We start from the raw sequence: 17,101 nt of genomic DNA, 5'->3' as shown, positions 1-17,101 counted from the left end.
TGTTGCACGCCTTCTACAAGCCAAACCGATATTTTTTTATAATACTCTAAATGTACGCAATATTTATAATTTTAAGGCTGCCATCACATGCATGCGTCAAGGTATTTGTTGCCTATGATCAGGATTTCCTAATTATATTTAGACATTTTACAATGATTTTAAAGTATCAATGGGTACTTTCAGGTACTTTTATTTTAAATTTTTGCTAACCATTGATCTATAGAAAGTATTTATAAAAATTAAATTAAATTAAATTAATATTTGGTTCCACTTTTTGGTACTTGGTCCTACATTTTGGAAGTACCAGGTACTTTATTCTAGGTACTTCGGGGCACTTCCTACTTTCATTACCGTATGATTTTATCAGATGAACACTCCTATTTTTTCAATTATTGTAAAATTTCTCATATATATGAAGCATAATTACAGAAAAAAATATTTATAGAGCGTAGTTAATTATGAAGAATATTCTTGAAAGCAAATATATGCCTTATTTTAATTTTTTAAGCTAGACATTTGAAAGTTACCGGTAGTTTAATGAGTAAATTCTCTCTATGGCACTGAAAAATATAACTTATCTCTTGTGTGCCTCTAAATGGCATATAGGGGAATTTTTTTGTGTCAATGACATGTGGAGCCAATGACATATAAGAGATGAGTATAATTTCCTGTGACAATAGAGGGAATTGCCCTAGTTTAATCTGTCAAAACTCAGCACCTACGAGGCTCATACGTCCACTGCTGTACTTTTTACATTCGCCACTCCCAGCGTGATTGTCCTGGATGCGTTCTGTACAGTACGCCGCCGGAGCCGCGACCAGCGACACGGGTACGTAACTGTTGCGAATATTCTCCTTTCACCTCACCGGAAAAGTTGAGTATATTCCTGCTCGTTCCAGAGACGGACGCCACGTACAGCACAGATACAGTCAATAATTTCATCTTTTTTTTCTCTCTCTCCGACCCAAACCGCCTGTTTGAATCCATCTTCTTTTTTGAAGAACAGTAGTTTTCTCCTTTTTGGCATGATGCAGTTTGGACTGGCGAGGCCTTTTGTCTCCGCGCATGATGTAGTTGCTCCCCCAGTTCCCACTGTTCAGACTTCTTATTTCACACGTCCACACACTGACACACACACAAAAAAAACTGTTCAGACACCAACACCATGCCGTGAATTTCTTCTCTGTTTTTTAATAAAAAAAATCCGTGAATGTCTTCAACAAAATACTTTCGCCTAGATTAAAATACCCCGGATCAGAACAAAATTCATGATAGGGTCACGCATGATATCACACCATATAAAACGGAACAATAGACCAATCTGTCTGAAGTGGGAAAAAAATCTAAATCCAATTTCAAGGGTTTATACCCCAAATAATTCCATGCCGCCAGCAGCCAGCTAAAAATCTTGGACCTAGCTCCACTTTTTCTTGGCATTCTTCCCTTTTTTATATTTAATAAAATCACTGCAACAAATTACCACGTCAGGACGGCAAAACAAGCCGCATGCTACATCACAAAATTACAGAGAAAAAAAAAGGTAAAGAAGCCAATTAGAGAGAGGGGCGATGAGGACGATGCAAGCGACACGTGCTGAACAAGTCAAGTTACTACTAAAAAGTAGTATGTCCAGTGGCGGTATAATAACATTAAATAAAGTGCAAACTTTACTTTATTCGATTTGTAGGCTTAATTCTTGGCGCGCACTCCACCCGCTCGAACCTAGGGCATCATTTTCTCTCGGCGGTTCTAAAACACTCCAATTATTTCTATCAAAGCGACGGCAATTATTTCAGAGGACCACGCGAAAACGGAAGAAATTCATTCAAATCCTGTGCTTTGCCGTGACCGTGAAGGGATGAAGCATTCCATTCCACGGGACAAGAAAGAAAAATAAGGCTCAAATTTGGAGGTGGAGCCCGCGTGTTGTTCCAGTACTGCAGGTGTCAAAATCGTTTGGAATAGAAATAGTGTTGCCAAGACGCCGTGTCCGGCTTCGATTCCGTTTCTGCTCCCAAATAAAGCCGATGTTTTGCTGACTAGGCCCAGTGGTTCTGGCGCCGACTTTTTGATGTTTTGTGTCACCTAACGGAAAAACAAGGCCGCCCCAGCAGCAGAATTTCCTGGTACAGAGGACCAAATCCCGTGAAATCTGTGAATTAATTATTCATCTAGCATGTAATTAGTGCTGTAATAAATTGAAGGCTTGGCCGAGGGGCAGGATGCAGCGAGGGAATTCGATAGCAGCTCTAGAACGTTATGAATTTTTTTTAGGTAATTTATAATCTGTGTGTTTCAAATGGGAAACCATATAACAAAAAAAGTCCGATTTTCCGCTAGAAAAAACTGTGTTCGTGAATTGATGTATCATTTAGAGCAAAAGAAAATAACTGCATGCAGGAGGAATGAGAATCTTTTTAAAGTAAAAAATTGATAAATACGCAAACACAATTTAATAAAATAAATAAACTGAAAATAGGCTACAGGAATTAAGAAACCCCTGAATTTCCAAATTTTCATGCACCACCCAAATATGTAAAAGGGGTCGAGTTACATTTATTTCTAAAAAAAATGAGGATATCTATTGAGCCTGCTTGAGAAATTCAAATTCTCGATGGCATGGCATGAGGTCGAGACTGTGGTCAAAACAAATACATGCTCCTTTGTTTTTCGGTTTTGCATGCCAGTTGTTATGTGGTTGGAAATGGTCATGGTTAGGTCCATGTGCACAGTGTAAAACAAGACAGAGCAAAAGAAATGCAGAAGCAGATAAAGCCAAAAGCATAGGAGGCCACAAAGTAAATAAAATAAGCATAGGGGGTCAAATAAGGTAGACCCTTACCAATGCAATCCTGACGTGCTTCACTTACCCGCCTGTTTTTTTTTTTATTTCCCGATTAAAACACTTTTCTTTCCCAAAAGATTACGTGCGAAGACCGAAGAGGGGAGCTGGGAAAAGGAAAAGAAAAGAAAGAGAGAGAGAGAGAAGAAGAAAATGGGGGTAGAAGAAGGCGGTGTGATGTGAGGGGAAATTACGTACTAGGGTATAAGCCAAATCCATTGATTTCTCTGGGCTGCATGAGCTGAGTTGTTTGAGTGGTCTGCGAGGACTCCTGAGCTGCCAGTGTGCAAGCTTTGCTTCTTGCCTATTTTCTTGTGTTTTCTCTCTATTTTTTCCTAGTGCTTTCCTATTTCTGGAGATTTCTTGGAAGAATTGTGTGCTTCATTCTCAGACGGAGATCTCTAATTTGTCTGCTTTATTTGCCAAATCCTGACCATCCCCATTATTTTCAATTTTTATTTACTCTGCTTTACCCCTTCTTCCTGCCGTTTTCGTTTCCCATTTCCTCCTCGTTTCTCCCCCGCCATTCCAAGCTGCTGCCACCCACCACCCTACGCTGTAAAATCTGTGCTGCTCTGCTCGTCGCCGAAAATTTTGGCTTTGAGCAGCGCTGGTTTTTTTTTTCCAGCTCCTACCTCACTCCGCCGCTCGTAAGATTTGGCCCTTGCAGCAGAGAAGCTGCAACCTTTGGAGCGAGAAATCGTCGGAGGGAGCTGTTGATTCGTAGCTCTCTGCTGCTCACTTGCTCAGTGTGGAATGATGGAGGTGAGGCCGTCTTCGGAGCAAGGGGTGATTCCGGGGAGGGAGCCGTTCGGGCTGCCGAAAAGCCCGCCGACGCCGCCGTCCTCCGGCGGCCCGCAGAGCCTGCGCATGGCGTTCACCACGGACGGCACCCCCGTCTTCGCCCCGGTGAGCTCCGCGCCGCCGGCGACGGCGACGTACCAGCCCTTGGGCGGCGGGGCCGCTCCGAGCTTGGCTGCCGCAGGAGGCAATGGCAGAGCGGCGGTGCACCCGGCTCCCGCTGGCGCTGGCGAGCCGGTGGCCAAGAAGAAGCGTGGCCGGCCAAGGAAGTACGGCCCCGACGGCTCCATGTCGCTGGCATTGGTGCCCGCGTCCATGGCTGCGGCGCCGGGGCCCGCGGCTCCCGGCGCCTCCGGGCCTTTCTCGCCTGAAGGCACCAAGACGCCGAGCACTGCGCCGTCAGCGTCGCCGGAGGGGGCGAAGAAGCGGGGCCGGCCGAAGGGCTCCACCAACAAGAAGCACGTGCCTGCTCTTGGTAATATTGGTATCTCCTCATCCGAAACTACGCCTTTTATTAGGTTTCCTTATTTTATTTATGAAGCCCAAGAACTCTGATGGCTTCATCTCGTTTCTTGTAATTTTCATTTTTGTTACAAATTATAGAACTACTGCCTGGAGTCTGGACTTGCTCAGAATCGCTGGTTAGTGATTAGCTTCTGAATAGATCTGAGATAATGGACTGCAGGAGTGGTGTCAGGAATTTAGTACTTTCCCAAGCTTCTTTTAAAAAGCTACCTCTTCTTTATTTTGCATGTAAGATAGTCCATTTCAATCGGATCATTCTGGGATTTCTCTGGGAATGTCTGGCTAAGGATGATTAATGCTTAATGTTTGGGAAGTCACGAACAATGTTTGGTTATCACATTGTTGGAGTATAAATATCTATTTAACTGAACTTTTAAAACTCCAGGCTTTGTCCTAGAACAGTAAAAACTGATGCTTCAAAATGTTTAGCACTTCAGTGTACATATATTTTTTTATGAGAATTCAGTGTACATATGTTGGATTTGGTTTTGATGCAAATATGTTTTACAGGCTCAGCAGGGGCTGGATTTACACCTCATGTCATTTTCGTTAAAACCGGCGAGGTATAGCTAATCGTTAATCTCGCATATCCTGGGTTCTTTTAATATATCAGCTATTCAGCTCACTTTTGGATGCTGCACTATGTCATTTGACTGCATTATTCAGTTAAGTTTTTTAAGTAAGGTTTAACATTAATAAAGAACTAATGACACCATCTTTCTGATTCACCTATCATCAGTGGAAACTCCTACTTTGCATTAATATATTAATCGTAGTGAATTATGATGCCTTTATCATATTACAGCTTTTTGGGGTTATTCTGAGCAAGCAGAGCATATGATATTCTATTACATTTAGTACGTGAGAAATCTAGTCACATGCTTGCCATTTACACTTCCATAACTTCTGTTAGCAGAATGTAAAGTCTCTCATTGTAACCTGGTATCATGTGTTAGCTCCATAAAACATTACAACTCATAAGGCCCTTTAGTTAAGTGGAGAGCCAATGCATTGCGACCAACTTGGTTACCAGCTTCTGCATAACCAGTCTGTTATTTCCCTGAAAAATACCAGCACTGTTCAGTATAGTTAGACTTCTTATCTATTAGCAGAGGTCGCATTCCTTTTCTTGTGGAGTTAGATTGCATGTAGATGTGAGGATAGTGGTGCAGATGTTTGTAACACACAGGTTTTCATTTTCACCACCGAAAATGGCTTAAACGTTTTGCTTTTTCCAGGACGTATCAGCAAAGATCATGTCGTTCTCTCAGCACGGGACGCGCGCGGTCTGCATCCTCTCAGCAAATGGCGCCATATCAAATGTGACGCTTCGGCAGTCTGCTACCTCTGGTGGAACAGTGACATACGAGGTTTGTAGTTTGTTTTACTGTCAGAGATCGAAGTCTCCGGTAACTCGTGACAATCCAACCCTTTCCAATTTCCATGCATGAAAAATGCAAAGAACTGTGGGTGATTATGAAATCGTTGTTCTCCCCACAGGGCCGGTTCGAGATACTGTCCCTGTCCGGGTCGTTCCTTCTGTCGGAGAACGGCGGCCATCGCAGTCGAACCGGTGGGCTCAGCGTTTCGCTAGCAGGCCCTGACGGCCGTGTCCTGGGCGGCAGTGTCGCCGGACTTCTCACAGCTGCTTCGCCAGTACAGGTCCGTTGAGTTACCTTCTTCTCATTCATCCGAATATCCGATGATCAGATTACGGCTCCAGCGCTGTTCACTCGGCGTTTGCGTCGCTAACTATCCTTCTATGGCTGGATGATTGCTGCCGAAATCTGCAGCTTCCTGGTTTCATTTGTTGGTAGGGAGTACTACAAAGCATCTACAGAGGGAGCGCTGTCATCTGTGAAATGCCATCCACCAATTGCAATGTGACCTCCACTGTTGTTGTTTTTTTTCTTTCAGATCGTAGCGGGGAGCTTCAACCCCCATGGAAAGAAGGAACCGCCGAAGCAGCAGCAGCAACAGCTGCTTGCCCCGTCACCGTCGGACGCGTCACCGACGCCGCTAAAGGTCGCGCCGGCGGCGCCGAGCAGCCCGCCGTCCAGGGGCACGATGAGCCTGAGCGAGTCATCCGGCGGGGCCCCGAGCCCCCCGCCGCACGCAGGCGGCGGCAGCCACGGGCAGCAGCACCAGTCGGCAGGGGGTTTCTCCGGCGCGTCCTGGAAATGACCTCCGATCCCCCGCGCCATCGGTGACCGGAGCAGGCTCCGTCTCTCTCACCGTCGTAGGACTCTGGCAGAACGAAGGACGTCCGGTGGCCGTCGAGGAACCAGAAGCTCTTTTGTGTAGGGTGACGCACTGATGCGTTGGAGGGACGACGAGAAGCTTTGTAGCCTTGTAGGTGGTGTGCGTGTCGTCAGACTCTGCAGCTCTCGCTTTAGGTGTTGACGTGTGTGTGTCTCGATCGTGCAGCGGTAGTGCTGGTAGGGCGGGCTGCTGCTTATCGTCGTCCGGGTGCCGTGTACTGAATCTTTACCGTTATGCTGTGCGATTATGCGGCATGTTCGATGCTGCGTGCGTTTCGACTTGGCACGCGTGATTTACTCGTGAGCCCTAGTTTTTTTTTTCTTCCGTGGAATGGTTTGCGCCCGAAACTGGATAATCCCTAGCAGGATGACGCTGAATCTGAAACCTTTTTTCTCGGATTTTTCTTCTGGTAAGCAGAGCTGCGCTGCAGAGAGCAAAGGGCTTCGCTTCACAGTGACAGTGTTATGCTCGATGGCGTGAAATTAAAAAGAGCCTGGGCAAGTGTGCAGGATGCCTGCAGTTTTCCTGGAATACGTCTTCCACACGACGAGACTGGACTCGCTGAGTCTCTGTCGCTGGGCCCTGGACTCTTCTCTTCCACACGGACGCAGGAAAGTGAACCAGCGGCCCACGAAACTCCGGCGCCCGCCTGGCCTGACCTCGCCACCTCGGATCGGAAGAACCCTAGCCGCCCCGCCCATCCACCCGCCCTCCCGCCCATGGATATCGCCGGCGACCGGCGACGATAGCGAGGCGCAAGGGAGGACGTGCCGTGACCCTGTGGAATCGCTTCGCCTGAGGCGTGCGGCGCGGGGAGGAGGGGAGGAAGAGGCGCGGGCGGGGTGCGATGTCGGTGCGGATCAAGGCGGTGGTGGACCGGTTCGTGAAGGAGCTGCAGGAGGCGCTGGACGCGGACATCCAGGACCGCGTCATGAAGGAGCGCGAGATGCAGAGCTACATCGAGGAGCGCGAGCGCGAGGTCGCCGAGCGGGAGGCCGCGTGGAAGGCCGAGCTCTCCCGCCGCGAGGTAAAACCGCCCCAGCAATTTTCCCTCGCCCGCGTCGAAACCTGAAACGACTCGTGCGCTACTCCTAATGGGGTGGCGTTGATGGATTGGCTGATGTTGCGAGTCGCCGGTTGCCCAATGTTGATGCGCTAACATCTTCGCGTAATCAGTGCTCGTGATCCTCATTGATCACGCAATGTTTCGATTGCAATCGAAGAGCTCATGAGCCATTGAAGTGAAGCAGTTTGGGTTTATGATGTAGGTTTATCAGTAATCACTAAACGTTGTGACTGGGGAACTGCTTTCCTCATCTGGTGGTATTTTGCTTCTGTCATAATGTCTTGGGTTTCAGCCTCTGTCGTACAAATTTTAGTAATTGATGCTTGCATATAAAATACGTTTTTAATACTTCTCTTCTCACATAGCAGATGAAAAAAACAACTCCAAATTCATCCAAATTTCTAACATGAATCCCTCCAGTGCGCCAGCCTTCTTCTCTTGTGAGCTATAGACTATAGAGTTGGGCTGTCCAGTTCAGGATTCAGGTTTCACTTACCCTCAACCCAAGAACTAGCTGTGCAGTGTTAGCCTGACAGAGCATTTTGGGGGTGCCATTGGCCCTGGATTTCATTACGGCGGGGGCGGTGGAGGTCAGAAAGGGCAATGGAGCGTGCAGTGGGATAGTTAGTGCTTGGGTTACGGGGTCTTTATGATGGGGGAGGAGATCAAACAACTAGATTTCTAGGTGTAGAGCGAGAGGCCACAAGTTTAGATGACTTGAAGGAAAGACATCTGGTTTAGTCATGCAGTCATGCACATCCATAATGGGCTCGCTCCTTATTTGAGTTAGCAGCTTAGCATTACCATGATTAGTACTATAATTTGTTACTTCACTTATGGAAGCTGATTGTACCCTTTTGTCTTGTTTTGACTTTACGTGTTCAGTTGGTATGGTTGCTGCAGTGTAGTCATGTCTTCTATATGAAGCATTTTTATCTGTAGTATTTCGTCTAGCCAGTGCTTGTAAGTCTTGACTTATTCCTTATTATGGGCATTGCTGAGGTGCCATAAAATTTAATAGGTACTCGTATCTTCTGCTGCCATGCTGGAAGAATAGAGTGTTAAACTGTTTAAGTGTGTGATATGGAACAGGGATCTACTGAGAAGTGTCTATGACTGTTCCAAGGTACTTTGGATGTAATGAAGTTATTAATGTTGTGGCAACTAACAGTTACTTCATGCCCTAGTGTGCGGTTAATTTTGTTTCTTTTTTTTTCCTCGAACAGTTAATTTGGTTCTCTTTTGTCCAATTTGGACCAAGTTGAGTTAAAGCACATGATTCCAATTGCTTTGAACTTTGTTAAATTCTTAGAGCAATATGAATTTGGGCAGGAGCTTTCTGTTGTTAATTAAGCATTTTGACAGTGAATGTCAAGTGTGTCTGATTATCATAGTCTACCCAATTCATCAATATGAACCATGATCTCGGGACATGCAATATGACTTCCTTTGGTTGCATCTCGAACAGGCAGAGATTGCACGGCAAGAGGCCAGGCTGAAGATGGAAAAGGAGAACCTGGAGAAGGAAAAGAGCGTCCTCATGGGAACCGCTTCCAGCCAGGACAACCAAGATGGAGCCCTTGAAATCACCGTCAGTGGCGAGAAGTACAGGTGCCTTCGCTTCTCTAAGGCAAAGAAATGAGAGGAGATGAACTGGCGCTGAGGAGCTCTAGCTTGTGTACTGGACTGAACATAGTTTCATAGCCTTGCTTAGCCCTTCTCTTGATTTAAATTGGATTGGATTCTTTTTTCTTGTACATGGAAATCCTGAAATATGCTGAAACAGAGTAATATGTTTACTGATGTTAAGACTGGCATAAAAAAACTGGGCAGCTAGAACAGCTGCAATGGGACTTAATTATGACTGAAGATTGCTGTCAGTTGGGATGCTTTGTTCTTGTTGATATGTTTACATGTTACTGCCCGCCAGACCAGCTCAGTTGTGGCTCTAGAATACGAGTTGTCGAGTTTGCATAAATGGTCAACAACTCTGCAGTGACCTAGTTGGTGTATCAGATTTTGTCGGTATTGCCGCTGATTGGACGCTAAGAAGAAGCTGTCAATGGCTTAGAGCTATCTGATGCCACCTTTAAACATCTCTGCCAACTTATAAGCAAAAAGGAAACTAGTCGTTCATAACAGTTGGTTAGGGACTACTAAAGAATCAAACGAAGCTTTGGGCAGCAACTGGCATTCGCCGTTCAGTTCACCAAACGCAATCAAACAGCCTGATCCCAGTTTATGCACGTCTGAGAACGATGCCAATCATGCCATCTAGGCAAACAAATCATTTTTTTTTTGTCCTGGAACAATGATCAGTGTGTACAGAACACGATCCGTAGCGGTGGGTCCATTTGGCAGCTGGAGAACCAACAGAGCGGCTGTCATCCTGTCAGGTAGGGCCCACCGTCCAGCTAGACCGAGGGGACGTTGTGCGATCCAACTCCACGGGAATGCCCGCCCGGGAGGAAAAAACCCAAAACACCCCTGGATCCGACGCCTAATCGCGACGGTGGTCATTTGCCACAGTTATAAAGCCCCCCGGCGAGCCGCGACCGGCGAGCCAGGTTTCCACCCACGTCGGCGAGCGCACGTCACCGAGGTCGAAGCGGAAGGGAGAAGCTGAGCCGCCCCTTCCGCGTTCCGCGATGCGGGTCACGAACTACCAGAGGCTGTCGGCGGCGGGCCCGGAGCCGGAGGGCGGCGCGCGCGCCGGGCGCGGCGCCGCGAGGGCGTGGGAGGCACTGAGGCGAGCCGCCGCGGGGGTGGCCCGGCTGTACGCCGCGCGGCGGCGCTGGGCGGCCCGGAGGCTGTGGGGCTGCAGGAGGGCGGCCCTGCCGCGGCGGGCGAAGGCGGCGGCGGCGAGGTACGAGTACGACTCGGCCAGCTACGCGCGCAACTTCGACGACGGGGCGTGGATGGCCGAGGAGGGCGTGTCCTGGCACGCGCGGTCGTTCGGCGCGTGCAGACTCGCCGCTGTGCAGTGATTCATGACAGAGCTTCCCTTCCAATTCCTAGTTGCTTTGTGAGAACTAGGGACTGATTATTTGTTAGGATTGGTTATTGATTACATCTCGTGTAGAATTGATTTGCAGCGAGCTAGAAATTTTGTACTGTTTGCACTCTACCTTCATGGTGCCAAAAACTTACGAATGAAAAAAAAAGAATGGATGGACGCGGCTTACATATTTCAAGCAAGGACGTTAAGCAAACACGGTGACGATTTTTCTAGAAAATTGTGATTAAATTTTTTATATAGCTTATATAAAGAAAGAAAGGATGCAGATTAAATAAGGATTTTGGGAGCGAAACCTTTTGCTGGGCCTAACCCAACCTTATGAAGACCGGCCTGTGATTTACCCGCTCCTTTTTCCGGCGCAAAGACCAAGTGGAACGTCCTTAATTTGGACATGGTCAATCATTAACAAGGCCCGGCCCAAATCACTGCATTTTACTTGTCCTGTGATCCCGCAAGGCCCGCGACTAGACGAGCTAAATCAGCGCTGTGAAATGAAAAGTGAAATCTCTTTAAAAAAAAGAAAAGTGAAAAAGAAAGAGCGAGGTAAAAGGAGGAGGAGAGGGAACCAACGAACGGTCCGGCAAGCTCTCCTCGAAACCCAATCCGATCCCCATTTCCACCTCCACCCCCAAATCAATTAATCCGGCCGCGGCCGCCGCCGTCTCTGCAGCCGCCGTGATGGCGTAACCTCCGCGCCCCCCATCGCCTCCGCACTTCAAATCCCCCCCCCCCCCACTCCCCCGTCACCGATTCGAGGAGCGCCCAGCCCGATTCCGAGCGCAAACCCTAGCCGCCGTCCCCCGCCCCCGCCATGAAGGCGTCAATCAAGTTCCGCGACGACGACCGGCCGCTGCTGCGCGCCAAGGTGCCGGTCGGCGTGCTGGGGCTGCCCTTCCTCTCGGGCCTCGCCGCGGGGGGCGACGCCAAGGACCTCCGCTTCGATCTCTCCACGGCGTTCCCCTCCGGCCCGGCGCTCCGCCTCTCGTACCGCCCCAACGACCCGCTCCAGCCCTTCGCGCTCTCCGTCCGCACGGGGCTCGGCCCGCTGGGCTCCCCGGCGCGCGCGCCCTTCGCGCTTGCCGCCGAGTTCAACCTCCTCTCCTCCAACGCGCCCGCCTTCTCGCTCCACTTCAAGCCCCGGATCGGGGACTTCGGCCTCGCCAGCTCCGTCCGCTCCCCGCCGGCGGCGGCGCCGCCGCCGCCTGCGCCGGCCCAGCCGCCGCTGGCGATCAAGATGGCCGATCTCGCCACCAACGGCGACGACCACGAGCGCGACCGCGACGCGCACGTCAACGGCTTCACCTTCGCCGGGAACGGCTTCGCGGCGAACGTCGCGGCAGCCGCGGGGAGGGGCGGCGGCGGGGTGGGCGCGCTGCTGTCCGGGATGCAGCTCACCACCAGGAGCGTCCTGCCGCTGTGGAACAAGGCGAGCCTGCGGCTGCACTGGGGCCTGCGTGTGCCTCCGGAGCTCAAGGCCGCACTCGCTGACGATGGCTACGGGCGCAAGGCCAGTAGCCTCGCCATCAGCAAGATGCCACTGCTGGTCATGAATAAGATCGCCATTGAGCACACACCCAAGGCACCTTCGCAGTCGGAAACGGACAGGAAGAGGAAGAAAGACGCGCTGCCAGCAAGCGAGGGAGAGGAATTTTCATTGATGAAGAGGCAGCTCGAGGCGCTGAGCACAGAGAGCACAATGCTGCGGCGTGCCGTAGAGGACCTGCGCGCTGAGATCGGGTCCGGCAAAGGTGAGGGTCGCAAGCTGACAGCAGCACTGCCTCCTCCACAACAGCCATTTGTGTCGAAACCAGATCGCCATTACCATGGCGGTGGGAAGGAACTGGTTGACAGTGGACCAAAACCAGCCTCAAATGAAGCAAGCGAGGGGTTGAAGAAGGCGCTTGAGGCCCGCCGGAAGTGAGGAACTCTGCTAGGTCTTGCTGACATTGCATGCTCTGCAGTTTGACATGGCTGCTGCTTCTGTCATGTCAAGTTTTATGCTTAATAATAGACTGCTAAGGGCAGTTTACATCCCTGGCTGGAAGCAAGTGAGGCTGCCATAGGTGATTTAATAGCTTTGCGGCAGTTTTATTTCATTTAGTTGTGTTAGGATTTTATCGTGTAATGTATAAATTCGTGTTTTTGCATTCTGAATGAATGGATGATTAGTTTTTCTTTCCAACGGGTCGTGTTGAGAGCGACGTGGCATGTAGGCGTTAATCTGGGCAAATTTGGGCTTGCACGACTTTGACTGATGAAGTAGGAGTAAAGGCTCCGGAAAAGTGGAACTGGGCAAACAATGGTCTGGCCTGCCCAGTTTCTTCAGAACTTGAATTGTTTGAGTCAAATCCTTACGAATATCCTGCCTTTATTTCGATCATTCGGGACAGGATCGATGTTAGATTCGGCGCAAACGTGTATCAGCCTGATCCAGTCAAAACGATTTCACCTGCACTGCACCAAATCAATTCAGTCCCACACGATAGACCGAGGACTAAAATTCAAAACTAGCAATTCCAATTAAAAAATTTCAAAACTATTATTTTAAACTCGCAAACTTACCGGGATTTACCTTCAGGATCACGCTTTCCCGGTTATTTGAATCTCGGATGCTTTTGACTTCGCTTTAGCTGCTCAAGTTTATTCTGTGGCGTGGTGCGTGCCTGTGCTTGCCAAAGCAAGGCGCCAAGCCAAGTAGCCAACGGACGTACATACACGTACTATACTAGAAGGAGCTGACCAGTGACCAGGGGTAATACGGGCATTGCCAAAGAAGTAGCCGCATGTGGGCCCCACTCTGATAATTCTTCCAGAAACGACCCTGGCAAACTCGGAATTTGTTCGAGTGCGAGGACGCGCGCTCGGCCTGCCTGCCATGACCACCATGCCATCTCTTCTTTACCGATAAAAATCAAACCGGGCCGAGGGAAAAGGAGACGGTGGAAAGCAACGGAGGAGGGCAAGCGGCAAGGACAGGGCTGAGACCACACCTCCACTAGAGGCACTGGCACCACCGCGCCGACGGGCGGGCACTCCGGAACGATGGCGACGGACGGCGCCGACGTGTCGCCGGAGTCGGAGGCGACGGCGGCGGCGGAGAAGGGCGGGGAGATCTGGGGCACGCTGGAGGAGCTCCTCCTAGCGTGCGCGGTGACCCGGCACGGCACGGCGAGCTGGGACTCGGTGGCCATGGAGGTGCAGACGCGGTGCCCGCTGGCGGCCCGGCCCGGCCTCACGCCGCACAGCTGCCGCCTCCGCTTCCGCCACCTCCACCGCCGCTTCACCGCCGCCGGGACCGGCGGGGAGGACGACCCCGACGCCTCCGCCGCCGAGGGGTGGGTGGACGAGCTCCGGCGGCTGCGCGTCGCCGAGCTCCGCCGCGACGTCGAGCGATGCGATCTCTCCATCGGGTACGGAATCAGCAAAGGACCCCGCACTCGATTTTGTCCTTCATCCTCTCGGGCAGTCCAAGGTGGTGCGAGCTTCTTCTCCACCTCCGGCGAGGTTAGGGTTCGAGGATTGGGCTTCTCTCCGTTGCCGGCCTTAGAGGGTAACCGGCGGCGGAAGGCCGGCCCGGCGGAGGTGGCGGGCGCGGTGGCGGTGGAGGCCTGTTGGGCGGGGACGCGGGGTAAGGGCGGGGGTGCCCTGAATCGATGGGTTAGCGAGGGAGTGGGCGGTGGAGGCGGATCTGGCGGCCAGAGACTCTGTAAGAGGGCGGGGCGCCGGCGTTTGCCGGCGAGAGATGAGCTCGGGGCCGTCGGGTGGAGGGAAGAAGAAAGAAAGAAACTGCTGTTTGGACGGAGGAGGAAGAAGACCCCTCCACCGTTGGATTGAAATCTAACGGTCAAAAAGAATTCAGTAAAAAGACTACTCGACCGCGATTCGTTTAATTGAATTGAATATTAATTTGATTTTTTTTTAATTCGCGCAGGACGCTTCAGTCGAAAGTGAAACGGCTCAGGGAGGAGCGGGAGCGGAGCGTCTCCGGCGAGGCGAAGCCGGAGGAGGCGAACGGCGACGACCGGCTCTCAGGGGAGGAGCCCGGGCGGTCGTGCCGGGAGTCCAACTCCACGGATCTGAAGCCCCCCACGCACCCCGGCCACCAGGGCGGCGGCGCCAAGGAGGAGGAGGTGGCGAAGCAGGAGGCGTCCGGCGAGTCGGCGGCCGCGTCCAAGGAGAGCAGCGACGTGCGGAGCTCGGCGAGCCTGTGCCGCCGCCGCCGCGGGACCGGCAGCGGGAAGGCCGAGGAGGAGGAGGAGGACGAGGCGTCCGCGCCCGGCCCACCGCCTACCGCCAGGTCCCCTCCGCTTGCCGCCCTGCTCGACGCGGTCGCGGCCATGCTCGGCCCCGTGCTGCAGCGGCTGCACGAGCACGAAGGCGAGGTGGGTGCCCCAATAATTACCCCTCTTTATTTTGAAAAATAAAATTACCCCCCTTTTCGTCGTCCTTTACTCCTTTTCGTACCAGCGGGGATGCTACAAGGTTAAAAGTTTGGGAAGGGGGTTAAATCGTAAAAACTGCCTGGCAAGGACTTAGTCCGGGGCAATGTCAGTCCGTGGGACCCACCGCCTGATTAGCGGGTCTCCCTGGATGTGGAAATCTTGGATAAGCTTGGGCGTGCATGTGGCATGCATGATGACCTGTGATTAGCAGCCGTGATTCCGTGACCCACCTGATTTTACGTGGGCGAGACGTTTGAGCAGGGCACTACGAAGTCCAAACAACCAGTCTGTTTCTCTCTCTCTCTCTCTCTCTCTCTCTCTCTCTCTCCAGATTTCATGTGAAACTTCTTGTTTTCAAAGAAGCCGTAGTCAGTACTAGAAAGCACTAGGCAGAGAGTAGTGGCTGTAAAAATTTACCAGTCGTGCGAAATTCGGTTTGTTGGTGAAGGAAAGTTGCCATCTTTTTGCTCGTTGCATTCTGCACGGCCGAGTTGGGTGCAGCGTTGCAATCAATCATATACATGGCATGGGGTGCCTTGTAGCTAGGCGATGCTCCTCCGAGATATTTTCTTCCATTTCCTTTTCTTTTGTTTCACGTCCGAGTCAATTCGATCCGTCCACTTGCAGGAGGCTGCCGCGTACCGGGGCACGATCAGGCGCCACGTGGACCTGGAGACGGTGCGGCGCCGGCTGGACACGGCGGCGGGCAGCTCGCGCGGCGGCGGCGGCGACGACGTCCACTGCCCCGCGCACGAGCTCTACCGCGACCTGCTGCTGCTCTGCACAAACGCCGTGGTCTTCTTCCCGCGCGGCAGCCCCGAGCACGCCGCGGCAGCCGAGGCCCGCACGCTCGTGACCGGGCACGCGTCGGCTCCGGCGAAGCAGGACCGCGCGGCTGTTCCGGCGCCGGCGCCGGCCCCGGCCCCGGCGGGCGCTGACATCGTCGGGTCGCTGATCGAGAAGGGGAAGCCGCTGATCGTGTGCCGCAAGCGGAGCTCCATCGCGAAGGCTGCGGCGGCCGCCAGGAAGGAGGAGAGCGCGGCGAAGGCCAAGCCCGAGCCCGAGCCCGAACCGGCGGCGGAAGAGGAGGAAGAAAGCGAGGACGAGAAGAAGGCCGCTGCCGCGGCCGTGGCGACCAAGGATAAGGCGCGGGGTCCGAGGACGAAGAAGGGCCGTGGCGGCGCTGCCAGGAACCCGGCGGGCCTTGGGCGGAATCGGGCGAAGGGGGCGGCGGACGACGATGCAGCCACGACGGCGACAGACGGAGCAAAGAAGGGCGCTCGAGGCGCGGCCGCGGCGGCAGGAGGGTCAGGCAAGAAGCGGAACGCCGTGGACTTCCTGAAGCGGCTGAACCAGTCTCCGTCCAGGAAGCGGGGGTCGCCGCTGGGGACGACGCGGAAGCGGTCGGCGCCGGCTGCCGCCGCCGCGGCGGTGGAGCGGAAGAACACCACCACCCGGAGGAGAGGCGCTGGCCGCAAAGAAGGCACCGGCCGCGGTGGTTCCAGGAGGGGCGGCAGGGCTACCGGGACGAAGAGAGGCGTCGGGCGGCCGCTGAAACGAGGCTCGGCTCCGGCCACGCCGCCGGCGTCCAAGAGGGCCAAGACCAAGTAGCACAAAACTGACCCGACCGAATTAAAATGATTTTTATGTGGGCATCGCACGACTCGGTCATTCATATGCCATGCCGCACTAACCGACCTAATGCCACGTCATCTCCTTTGCGTCCTCGAAGCATTTTTCTCTCTGTTCCATAGCTTGCTCTTTGTGTATCTTGATGATTTGGGAGTTAGTAAATTCTAATTTGTGTTCAAGTATTTTATGTGGATTTTTTTTTGAGAGGATGTGGATTTTCTTTTCTAAGCTTGTGTCACTGAGATTCCTCTCCAATAGCTGATAGCTGGCCCGGCAAACACATGCTCGGCCTTTTATTTCCCATTGGCGATACCTGAAGCATTTACCTCATGGTCATTTGAATGGCGAACCTAGGACTTAAATTTCGTACGTTGTCTAATGCCAATAAGAAATCCACTAGTGCACATGCATGCCAGATGGCCTCATTAGGCAACAGTACACGGCAACATAAGCAAGAAGCATGCGGCGTTTAGTGCCTGTACGAGCCAATTGTACATTCATACATACCCAAA

At 52.0% G+C, this 17,101-nt stretch overlaps 5 protein-coding genes across 6 annotated transcripts; all 5 read left to right on the top strand.

The window, feature by feature from the left end:
• The first annotated feature begins 2,825 nt into the window (after positions 1-2,825).
• LOC120683233 (AT-hook motif nuclear-localized protein 10-like) lies at positions 2,826-6,749 on the top strand. 2 transcript variants are annotated; one of them, XM_039965284.1, is made up of 5 exons: positions 2,826-4,127; positions 4,679-4,731; positions 5,407-5,538; positions 5,669-5,830; positions 6,086-6,749. In XM_039965284.1, the coding sequence occupies exons 1-5, from the start codon at positions 3,599-3,601 to the stop codon at positions 6,350-6,352; spliced, it is 1,143 nt and encodes a 380-aa protein (XP_039821218.1). In that variant the 5' UTR covers positions 2,826-3,598; the 3' UTR covers positions 6,353-6,749. The 2 variants fall into 2 exon arrangements, with proteins under 2 accessions (XP_039821218.1, XP_039821225.1); XM_039965291.1 differs by having other exon boundaries at positions 2,827-4,118.
• A 286-nt stretch (positions 6,750-7,035) lies between these two features.
• On the top strand, positions 7,036-9,386 carry LOC120683243. Its single transcript, XM_039965301.1, has 2 exons — positions 7,036-7,457; positions 8,965-9,386. The coding sequence occupies exons 1-2, from the start codon at positions 7,278-7,280 to the stop codon at positions 9,136-9,138; spliced, it is 354 nt and encodes a 117-aa protein (XP_039821235.1). The 5' UTR covers positions 7,036-7,277; the 3' UTR covers positions 9,139-9,386.
• Positions 9,387-10,076: 690 nt separating this feature from the next.
• On the top strand, positions 10,077-10,690 carry LOC120696112. The gene has a single exon (XM_039979259.1). It carries the CDS (start codon positions 10,145-10,147, stop codon positions 10,481-10,483), a length of 339 nt encoding a protein of 112 aa, XP_039835193.1. The 5' UTR covers positions 10,077-10,144; the 3' UTR covers positions 10,484-10,690.
• A 364-nt stretch (positions 10,691-11,054) lies between these two features.
• LOC120683229 lies at positions 11,055-12,697 on the top strand. The gene has a single exon (XM_039965270.1). It carries the CDS (start codon positions 11,327-11,329, stop codon positions 12,434-12,436), a length of 1,110 nt encoding a protein of 369 aa, XP_039821204.1. The 5' UTR covers positions 11,055-11,326; the 3' UTR covers positions 12,437-12,697.
• A 682-nt stretch (positions 12,698-13,379) lies between these two features.
• Positions 13,380-16,890, top strand: LOC120683199 (damage suppressor protein-like). Its single transcript, XM_039965229.1, has 3 exons — positions 13,380-13,925; positions 14,447-14,897; positions 15,585-16,890. The coding sequence occupies exons 1-3, from the start codon at positions 13,558-13,560 to the stop codon at positions 16,566-16,568; spliced, it is 1,803 nt and encodes a 600-aa protein (XP_039821163.1). The 5' UTR covers positions 13,380-13,557; the 3' UTR covers positions 16,569-16,890.
• The last annotated feature ends 211 nt before the right edge of the window (positions 16,891-17,101 follow it).

Source organism: Panicum virgatum, chromosome 2K (assembly GCF_016808335.1).
Source record: "Panicum virgatum strain AP13 chromosome 2K, P.virgatum_v5, whole genome shotgun sequence".
Taxonomy (NCBI): domain Eukaryota; kingdom Viridiplantae; phylum Streptophyta; class Magnoliopsida; order Poales; family Poaceae; genus Panicum; species Panicum virgatum.
The sequence above is the reverse complement of the archived record's forward strand: the minus strand, read 5'-3'. Positions and strand labels throughout refer to the sequence as shown.